Here is an 11294-nt window from a genome sequence, read left to right as displayed (position 1 = left end):
AAGGTCTTTTCCAACCTTAATGATTCTGGGAGAGAGAGCTAAGAGGAGCAAAAGGGGCAGACTTGTGCATGCCTTGAAACATGGCTTGTAATTTCTTCAGAAAGGGACAGGAGCCAGGAAGGGGTATGAAGAGAAGCAGACACAGTTGGTGCAATTGATGAATTTTGCTGTAATATTCTGGCTTGATTAAAATGGAGTGCAATAAATGTTAGCAAAAGGAGGAGACTCCAGTAGGCAGGCAGAGAAATACAGCTTGTAGTGTTGTGCAGCTGTAGCAAAGTAGGACGGACTGATGGGAAGATCTAGCAGATCTTGATGGTAAAGCCTTACCACGAGCTGTTTACATGTTAGTGTAGTTGTCAGATGTGGTGAGTTTCATTTGTTCATCTCAATGCTCACAGAGATGGAAGACAGGTTTTTTTGCTGTGGGTACACTTAGTTCATTCATTCGTCATCCCTCATTTCGGTTACTATAATGGCTTCTGGCTAGACGTTGTCCTTCTGCTCTTCACTTACAATCTATTCGAAGATCTGCCACATGCATACTTTGTCATCTTTTCTGTTCATTTAGTTTTGCTGACAGATCACCTTAAAACCAACTTTAAAGGGCGCTCTCAAGATGAAGAGAGAGCTTTGAGTTCCTAGTTAAAAGAAATGGTTGTTTGTGCTATCTTGTAGTTATTTCATAAAAAGTATTTTAAAAGCCCATCACTTGTGAGGTGCGACAGGCACCTTGGAGTTCTGCAGGATGTACATGGCAGTGAATGATTATAGTAATTCAACAGACTTCTGCTCCCACTGTGTGGGGTCCTGTGCTCAGCCAGCTGGGTACCACAAGGAGAAGAGGCTCAAGATTCTAGAAGAGAGGGGGGTGGTGCTTGCGCATGCATTGCATCCTCTCCTACTAGGAGGGCAAGTTGCTGCTAGTGCCCCGGTAGGAAGAAGAGAATAACTTTCCTTTAGTTTATAGCAAGTGTGCAAAGTTGCTGCAGAAGAAAGCAATAAAATGACAGCTTTGGTAGCGCTTGTGGTCTGAAGAGCAGCTTGTCGCCCTCCCTCTTTCTGTGCTTGTACTTCTGAAAGGCATCTGGGAGGAGAGGGCTCAGATGGCGAGGCAGGGACGCAGGGTCACGCTGTGTTACTGGCAGGGGAGAGAAGCTTACTGCCTCAGGTTCAGAACTGAACCTGAGGATCTGACAATTCTGGACCATTGGTGGTAGGTTATTATGAGAGTGAAGGAAAATGGGTATTAGAAGGAAGAGAAGGATTTTCAGTTTATAAGGGAGAAGTGGATTGGATTAACAGGTGCTTGGGATTGCCTTGGAATCTAGTGATGGATTTCTTTCCATCTGTGGTGTTTGCATGTGCAACTGTCCTCTACTTACATGGAAGTTACTATTGCCCTGAAGGATGGCAAAAGAAGGGAGCATCTCTCCTGATAGGAAGGATACAAGAGCTTACTTGATTAGGGATTTGCAAATGGCATGTGATTGCAAATTATTGGAGATAATGAGAGTAAAAATTTACGTGTTAATACCAAAATTAATAAGATTAGGAGATACAGTTAAGTGCAAGAGAAAGATTCGCTGAGAATTATGAACCAAGAGCCCTGAGAGCTCTTCCCAGTGGCTTACTGTGTGGCGATGGAAGAACCATGCTGGGCGTGACTTGTACAAGCGGTGAGAACTCACAGCTCCACGTAGGTCAGTGAAACAGGTAGATGCTCCATGTCTCAGCAAATCAGCCCTGAGGCTGTGGCTCTACAACCTGCCAGGCTCCACCAATCCGCACAACACTGAGCTTTTAACCTCTGTCAAAAACCGTAAGTACTTTCCAAAACAGTTTCAGAGCCTTGGAGAAAGATTCTGCGGTAATTGTGGAACTACAAATATTTTTCCATTGTCCAGTATTTGGTCTCAACTACAAAATAGCCTGCTTAGCTTTCCTGAGGCCTCATCTGTATGTCGAAATGGTTACGACTGGGAAATAATGTTACAATTCTACTCTTCCTGGCCAGTAGGGTAGCCAGGGAATATTTTTAAAATGCTTTGAGATTTGAGAATATTTTTCAAAGCATTTTAACCTGTTTACGCCTGTCTGTGGAGGAGACAAATGTGAGTGGATTTGATCTGTACCATAGCAGTTGTTCTGCTTGGTGTCCGTGTCCCATGTCACAGGCCTGTACTCCTAGAGAGAGCAGCCGTTCGTGAAGGCTGTGTGGAACATATCTTGTAGGGCATGGGAAGCCTCAGCAATAATCCCAACTGGATTTTATCGTTTCTGTCCCCACTTTCTAGTCTCTCTTTTCCGTTTCTTCTCTAAGGGAAAGATCAGGGACTGTCAGAGCAAAGGAATGGGTCAGTGGGAAGTGAATGACCCAAAACCTGCAACTTGGACCAGGCCAGGTGTGTGTTGCAGAGCTGCTGGGCTGGGTGAGGAGTGCTCCCTCCTTTCTGGTTCCTCATCTTCCCATGCTGCCCAGCAGCAGCTGGAGCTCAGCGGGGGCGGAAGGCCTTGGGCCCATGGCCTCGCAGGCGCACAGGGCTGCAGACATGCTTTGGGGCCCAGGCATGGTTAGGGCCCCATGGCCTGGCGGGGCTGGTGGACCCTGGGCATCTGCAGATGGGTATAGCATGACACAGGTAGTGTGTGGGACTTAGAGATACCAGCAAGGTGCTGGGGAGGTGGGACAAGGAGTCCCAAGTGGGAACTGCAAGCTTAGGGGAGAAAGGTCAGTTTTTCTTCTGGAGTGCAAGGAGGATTTTGGGGGAAGAATAGAGAATAAGGCTTGTTACAGTTGTGGGGAGGGGAAAACACTGGAAGGTGGGATGCAAGGTTTGGGTCAAACCAGAGGGTGAAGGGTCTTGTACATGTGTGTGGGTGGGATGGCTCAGGAAACACAGGAAGAGGCCCCAAACAAGTGTAGAAGAAGAAAGGGAGAGGCCTGATTAAAAACACATGAGAGGGCTGAGCTAGGGCATGGCTTGGCCAGGAATGGGGGGGGGTTTGTTGTTTGTTGTTAAACTGGGCCACAGAGAATGACCAGAAAGGAAAATGTGCTTTATCTCTTGGATTCATGCAGGACATACAGAGACGTGGGACATGTAAGCAGAAAATATGAGGTCGGCAAGATAGTGATCTATCCATGTTAACTTTTCTGTATGCAAACGAGTAATAAAATTGGGGAAGGACTAACTGGATTTGAAAATCGATGTCAGTGTGAGGCTTTTGGAGGATGATTTAAGAAGATGTGGGTTTTTTTCTTTTTTTTTTTTTTGTAATCCGGTGACTGTTCTGAGAAACTGAAGATGTTGCTGTTAACCAGAAAGGTCCTTTGCTCCATGTGTCATTTTGATTGGCATTGTTACATTAATATCTACATTTCTTCTGCTAAATTGCTTTCTGATCTGCAGTTTTCCCTGTCTCTCCTCCAGCCCTCCTTTTTTTTTGCTTATTTTCTATCAAAATTCCTTATAAAATCCTTGGCTTGAGCAGCACACAATACTCCCCAACCTTTTCTCAGCCAGGAAATTTAACACTTGTTGTTGTCTGCCCATGGTGAAGTTTGCTTCCCTAGCATGAGAAGTCTCTAAAGGTAATCTCAGACCTTCAGTGTACCAGTCTCACTTCCACATGCAGTTTGCAGTGTTGCAAATCCTGTTATTTCTGGGGTTTATCATAAAGGGAGTGTGTGGTGGCTTTTTTTACCAAGAGGCAAAGCTACAATTTTTTTGGTTGCTTTCTCAAATACCACATTATTCTTGTTTGCATAATTGACCCTGATGTGCCTAAGTTCTCTTTTTAGGGAGTGTATGTAGCTGGCTTATTTGTCTTCCTTTAAAATTTAGATCATATTATACTTCGTTTTATATAATCTTGTTTCTTTTTATTACTGTTTTTTATGCTGTAGCACATGCTGCCTTCTTTCTAACTTGCCAAAAAAACCAAGCTCAACCACTCTTATTCTGTAATCTCCTCGAGCCACTCATTTGTCTATCAGTAGAGGCTTCAGAATAATAAAAACACACACACCTGGGACACTCTCCCAGATAATGAAGGCTATTTGCTCCGCTCATACCTTCAAAAAAACCACAAAAACAGGTCTGAATCAGGGACCTTTGTGGTGTAACTGCTAGACCAAAGTCTTGTGCTTTATCTTGTCAGTGGTAATTGTAGAGGTAGTTCTGTCTCCCAGCTCACCTGAAAGGCTGCTGGTCTCAAGCTGCTCAGAGTTTATTCCTGGGAAAGGTTAGCTTGATACTGACACTGATTTCAGACTCAACTTAAGGTGTGTCTTGGATTTTCCTCTAGTTCAAATTCAGGACTGGAAAGGTACTTAAGGACCTTAAGGTGAAAAGTCAGTGCCATGTAATGCAGTCTGTAATGGCTTCTCTGTGAGCACTGTGGAGAGGTGCAATGGAACGTCTCGAGGCTAGCCCTGTGTTGAACGTGGTGTGTTCCGTTATGCATCTGGCAGTGAGCTACTCCTGTACGGTCTCTGTGTGATGAAGTACTGTTTCAACCTATAAATTAAGGAGCAGAGTAACCAAGTGTGCAGGCTACTGGTGTAACTACCCATACATTCCTAGCAGGTGCAACAAACTCTCATCCTAAGAAGAGGGGGCGGATGTTACTTTCTCCTTGCCCTGCTAGAGTCAAATTTGTATTATCTGGATGACACCTGTGCTAACTTACTGTCACCTGACTCCATTCTTGGACAGGCACAGGGAAAACAAACGTGCTTATCAGCTGACATAAACTAGACTTACACTTGCATCATCCAAACACTGAAAAAGCAGCAGACCGAAGCTACCTCAGTGTGTCCTTCTGGCCTCATCTGTGCACTGAACAGAAATGCAACCAAAAAAGCCTTGCAGTACAGGGACAATGGGCCGCTGACCAGATCATCCACTTTCTTCTCCGAAAATGGGGAGGTAGAAGCACTTATATGCTGTTTCCCTGTTCTCCCTCAATAATTCAGTAGCTGTTTTTATCCTTTGATTTTACTTAAAGTGCATTCACAGCTGGCTTCTCTAGTCTGTAGTAACAAACAGCAACATAATAAGCAGTGCATTACTAACATGAGCATGTTTTATTTTTCTTTACAGGTAACTGTGCTGGTCCTTTTTGCCCTTGCGTTCTTAACGTGTGTTGTATTTCTGGTAGTCTACAAGGTTTACAAGTATGATCATACCTGTCCAGAAGGATTTGTTTTCAAGGTAAATGGTGTACACGTTCTAGAAGAATAGGAGAGCATGTAATATTCTTTGTGCTGTTTTCTGCATAACCTTGATTAAGTCATGCTGTATTGCATTGAAAATTGTGTTTGTTTTCATAGGTTAGTGTGTTTCCTGCTATGTCTCTTTCTGCTTAATTTATAATTAAGGTTGAACTATTGCACAATTTTCATAATGTTGTTGTTTTGCTAATGCTTTAAACACTGAAACTATAGCAAAAGTCCCAACATCAGTGCCCTTCAAACCTACTTCATCTGCAATTGCCTAGACAAAGCCCTCATTCATTGGGTCATACGGTTTAATGTTGCGTGTTTCTCCAAATTAATGTGTCTTGGGACAGAAGAGCATGATAAAACCTGGAGGAAAAAAAATACCCTGGAATATGTGTCAAAGAAACAGTAGAGTGATGTTCTCATTAAGAGTAGCAGAGTTACCTTAGGGTTATTTTTGTAGAAAGAACTTACTGTTCTAGAACAGTGACCTCTGAGCCCTACTGCCACAGGCCAAAAGTGATGCCAAAAAAGGGAAAACACATTTATTGGAAAAAATACTGGTGCTAGCTGAAAGGGAGGCTGGGGCTCACTTCATTCTTGTGAGATGGTACTGCTGTCCCCTCAGCTATGACCTGGGCTGAAGGTCATAAAGGTAACATTCATTTCCTGGTTGTAAATTTAGCAGGGTTGAACTTGGCTGTAATTAGATTAGAAAAGTAGCAGTGGCAATGGCATTCTTCTCTGTAATTTTTTTAAGAATATTTAGTCACGTAATGAATCAAATGGGTACCTAGTATGATCTTCAAAAGGTTTTAAGAAGGAATGGCTGCCTCAGTGCTCCTCGATGATCCTGTTCAGGACTTTTGATTCTGTCACTTGAGGCACATAAGTATCTTACAAGAATCTGTTCCAAAGTTACAATCAGTCATGCCCTGCTGGATTAACTTGGCTCCAAGCTTTGAGTTTTAGGTTACTGCTTTGCTTTGGTTCAAGAGCAGAGGATACTGTGGCTAGAATATTTGGCGGTAACTCAAGAGATCCAGCTTTTGGTTCTGCTGATGGTTTTTTGTGTTGTCTCAGACAAGCACTGAAACCCCTCTGCACTTATGCCTCGTGGGATGATAGCCTTTTTTTCCTAAGTTTTCTTGTGGCTTTGAGCAATTTGGAGTAGGGACCGTATGTTCCTACGGAGCCTATCTTGATGTGATCCTGACTTGACAGGAATGGCCAGTTATGTGCTCCTGTCATAAGTCTAGTAACAGTCTGTTGCTTCTGCTTCCTTTCATACCATCTTGTCCCTTTGAGTTGCAGCCTTCTGTCTTCTTTCGTCTTTTCTTCCTAGTGTCGCAAACATTTAAGGAGAGGACAGTTTCTTAGCCATGTTTCAGTGGCACTGTGAACAGACTCTGGCTGGGTTTCTCTCCCTGGGGCCCTGTGTTTGAAACAGAAGCTACAACAGAACGTCCCATAGCTCACGCTTTGTTTTTAAGGTCCAGCACATACACAGGACTGCGTTACTGTTACTCTCCCAGTGTTGGGTTTTGTAGAGGCTGTTTCCTAGCTGCTTGACGGCATAATGCCAGGAGACACAGCATCTTTGGTCATTTAACTCTTAAGAGTTTTACAGGATAAACATGTTAGTGAATGACCCAAGGCCTGAGACTGACAGTGTTGACATGAATTTGTGTTATTTGTTGCCTTTGCATCTTTTTTTGGGCGAGTCCATAATACGTCACGGCATAGCTTGACACAGGTGTCCTAAGAGAGATGAAGTCGTCTGTCACCTTGTGGCCAGTGTCTCTGTGGACTTGCTTTGTACTTCAGGTGGACTCAACAACATTCTCTGGCCTGGATGTCCCCAGGCTTTGGATGCTGATGTGATTTCCTGGTTAAGGGCAAAGGTGTCCCGAGGAAGCCTGGTACTATAGGAATCTCTGTGTAAAGACTGAGCTACCACTGCTGCAAGTCAGACTGGCTCTTCTCTGCTTTGATGCTCTCGTGGGTGGAGCAGTTCCAAAGGTTTCAGTGTCTTCAGCCTTTCTGCTGTCCTACACATCCAGGGCTTTGAAGGTGTGCTTAGAAAGGTGCTTATTTTCCTTTGTATAGCAATCTTAAAGTGCTTGAGCCTTGCTTTTGTGCTTGCTCAAACTTTCTGCTGTTGTGTAGATTGCTGTCTGAAGCACTCTATCCTGGCTGTTGGTGAGACTCGCTGGAGTTTTCCTCAAAGATCTGAGTGCACTTACATCCTGGAGGAATTCCTCCAGGGCTTCAGTATGCTCCGCACTGCATCTCTTACCCTTCAGCTTTTCTTGCCAAGGCACCTGTGTTCTGTCAGACTCATGGACAGTACAACAATTTCAGTGCATTAAAGACAACATCATCATCTATTAAGTTTGGAGTTAATGTGACAGAAGATGCTCTTTGTAAGTGAATACCACTGGGGTCTTTATGCCAAAGGAACAAAAGGAGTCATCTTAATACAGCCAGATACAGACTGGCAACCAGGATTTCTCTGGCATCAAAGGCCTTAACCCATAACTGATTTCTGAACTAGAAGGGTTGTGAAAGAAGCAAGAGACTGGCAACTCACTCTGGACCATCCCAGTTTCTCCATGGCCTTCCTTATTACTTCTCTCACCTGGGAACCATGGAAACAAATAAAGAGGTGGAGAGGAATGTTCTCCATAAGCTGAAGGTCTCAGGCAAGCAGCAGGAGAATTGGCACCAGTATGGCTTGCCTCGACTAGGAGCTAAGCAAAGGGCGCTGTCCTTGGCCAGTACACAAGGAGCAGTGAGTAGGAGAGGTTTTTCCTGTCTTTTCTGGAAGCTTGAAATCCCAGGAGCAAAACTGCAGTCAAGATGGAAACTCTGCTGTGTGTTTCTTTAGGCTCTTCTGTCAGATGTTATACATGTTTGTGACTACAAAAAATAACATTACTGAGCTATTTTTCCTGTTACAAAGCAAATTGCTTCTAAAAGCAACGGAAGATTCTGTGGCATTTGTTTTTAGACTGGCAGTCATCTTGGCTTGTCTTCAGCACTAATAATTATATTTGCTTGAATTTTCTTGGCAGATTTCATTAGATGAATGGATTGTATTCCTTCCCCCATTTTTAAATATTTAGAATTGTGACTATGTCCCATGACTGGGTGAAATAATCACTACAAAGATGCCTTTGTCTATGTACTTAGTCATTTTACCACATCAATAGTAGTGACAGTTATCCTGGATAAAGCATGGATAATACTTCTAGAAGATGGCATGGTTGATGGAGGTAAACATGCATATCAAATAGCTGTATTCCAGATTTTTTAATTCTTTTTTTAAATCTTGGTCCCAGTCTTGCAGCTCGCACATGCAATGATTATCACCATGGGGAAACCTCTGTGGACTGAAGTGGTGCTGAATAGGCACAAGTGTCTGCTTAGCTGGGCTTAAATCCCACCTGCTTTGTAGTGCTGCTTCAAACAAAACTGTGAGGGAAGATCTGCACTGGCTGCTACCTTAACAGGAGGTAACAAATAAACAGCCTGGGTGGATGTGGTAACTTTGAGTGCTATTGTGAGTCTGACACACATGGACCTTCTGTCACACAAGCAGCTTAGTACCGATGAGGCGCTAACTCCGAGGGAGGGCTGCTAGTCTTGTGACAGTTGTCTTTCAGCCATCCAGTTTGCCACGAGACTCTCTTCATCGGCGGCAGGGAGGTTCATAAGACTACCTCTGTAGGCCTGTTGTTTTGGCAAGTCTTGCTTTTTTCTTTCATACCTTTTGATTTTTTTTTTCACTCTTTAACATTTTTAGGATGCAAAATTTATATTAAGCCAAGACTGCCTGCTGGATCTTTCCCCCAGTCATTTTGTATTTTATGATTTAAACCATTATAAACTCTCTCTTTTGTCCGTGTGGGGGTGTGTGTGTGTCAACCAAAAAGTAAATGTGGACACATTTGAGATAGCATCTGGTCCTAAAAACCAGGACATTTTTGCGTGTGTTTTTTGTGCTCAGAAATGTCCAGTATTGTTTCGTTTGCCACGTTCTGTGAGAACAGAAGCCGTTCATTTCTGTGCTGTAGTATTACAAATTTTAGTCTTCTGGTGCTGGAAGCAGGAAGACCAAGCAGTCTATTTCTTTTTAAAACACTCAGAATTCTATGATTAAACTTCTTTTTCCTCAAGCTGCAGCTACTCATAGCTTATATTTTAGAGGGTCAACTCAGTTGCCCAGATGACTGCCTGTGCCTGACAACAGTCTGAGGTATCAGGCAAGACTGCCTGGGCTGGCAGGTATGGCAGAGGAGCTGTGGAGAGACCCTTCTGGAGCAAAATCTGGGGGTTCACAGGATATGTCTAAGTCATTTTTCCTGCAGTGCAGCTAGCTGCTTCATAGGCTTGCACTGCATCATCACTGGAATGGGCACTAGGCAATACCTGCTGACTAATGCACTGCACATGCACATTCGCTTTGGTGTTCAAGACAACAGCAAAGTTTGGATTCTACTCAGTATGTAACTCTAAATCGAGTATTTCGCTATCAATCAAGAGCTCTGAGCATCGAGCAGCTTCTGTGCAGTGCTCTTACACTCCCGGGAAGTTAAATAATGTAGTCCCACAGCTAAAGATAGCTTTTTAAAAGCCTGTTGGCTGCATCTCTCTGACAATCTCAAGAGTGACGTATTTTGTAGGTGTGTATACACTTGCACATAAGCTTGGCCACCCACAATGTTTTTCCTGTGTGTCTTATTTACTGGGCTATAAAACCCTTCGTACCTTGCCACCAATATATCTGTATTAATTTCTTCTGTCCCTCAGACTGAAAACAACTGTATTAAAGTGCCTGAAGCTAATGGTAGGATGGAGACACCTGCGATTGTAGACCAAACAGCTGGCACTAGGTGGGGAGGAAAAAAAACCAGGAAAACATGTCTGGAACAAGAGATTGAATACTTTTAAAAATAATTTGAGGCAAGCATGTTTCTTGTGTGTTAATTAATTCTGGGATGTAAACCCAGATTGGGCTTCCAGGCAAATGCAGGAGTAGTTTAAGGATTGCAGGGAAGAACATTTTGAACACAGCAGGACAACACTGTAGTTAGTAAATTAATTGCTCAATGTTGTGTCTTGCCTCACAGAAAGGGAATGTTGGTTTAGACTAAAAGGAAAAGAAATGAAACTACCCTACCTCTAGTGTTTGGGACTGTACCTGCAATCTAAGTGATGGATTTTTCTTTTCAGAATAATCAATGCATTCCAGCTGGGTTGGAAAACTACTACTCTGAACAAGATTCCAGTGCTCGAGGGAAATTTTACACAGTCATAAACCACTACAATCTGGCCAAACAAACCATCACGCGCTCAGTGTCCCCGTGGATGACAGTACTGTCGGAAGAGAAACTATCTGAACAGGAGACTGAAGCTGCTGAGAAATCAGCTTAGTATGATAAGCTCATTATTAACACTATGTCATTTGAAGGTAACTAAGGGACTTTAAGGAACTTTTCATTAAATATAATTACGGATAATTTAGAGGTTACTCATGTTTATGGTGCAATTGCTTCTGTTTGCTGATACTGCTTTGCAAAAAACAAAACAACCAAACAAAAAGTTGCTGCAGAACATTCATAGGCATAAACCAAGGTGCATATCAGCATTGCTTTAGAGCTTTGACACCATTTTCAATGTTTAAAAAACAAACCCCAATATTAGATATGTTCTTGCAGTTTATTGGATACTGACAGATTTCTTCACTGGTTTTTCAGGGCTTGGACCTTAGATAGATAAATCATGTGTTCTGTTGTCTGAACTGATACTTTATGTATTACTTTTTCTGTTCGTTCTTTGACATTTTGCAAACTGAAACACCCTAGCCCATAACTAGAGTGATCTCTTGTTTAGCTGAAAGCTATATTTAATATTTTGTTTTGGCTCAAGCAAGAATGATAGCATTGAAGTCAAGGGCATAATGTAATGACTTGTATGGAGAAAGAAACTGTCAGGTAGCATTTTTCTTACACTTTCTTTACTGTTGATTATTTGTAAGTGATAATGAAGTTCTCTGCAACAA

At 42.9% G+C, this 11294-nt stretch overlaps 1 protein-coding gene across 1 annotated transcript; it reads left to right on the top strand.

The window, feature by feature from the left end:
* Positions 1-5108: 5108 nt before the first annotated feature.
* On the top strand, positions 5109-11294 carry LOC104616064 (neuron-specific protein family member 1; the record flags this gene model as incomplete). The annotated part of the gene is made up of 2 exons (XM_010290312.1): positions 5109-5219; positions 10466-11294. Coding segments are annotated over 2 exons (312 nt in total), but the record flags the coding sequence as incomplete, so codon positions are not given.

Source organism: Phaethon lepturus, unplaced genomic scaffold, assembly GCF_000687285.1.
Source record: "Phaethon lepturus isolate BGI_N335 unplaced genomic scaffold, ASM68728v1 scaffold5177, whole genome shotgun sequence".
In the NCBI taxonomy this organism is placed as follows: Eukaryota; Metazoa; Chordata; class Aves; order Phaethontiformes; family Phaethontidae; genus Phaethon; species Phaethon lepturus.
This window is presented reverse-complemented; position numbering and strand designations above follow the sequence as displayed.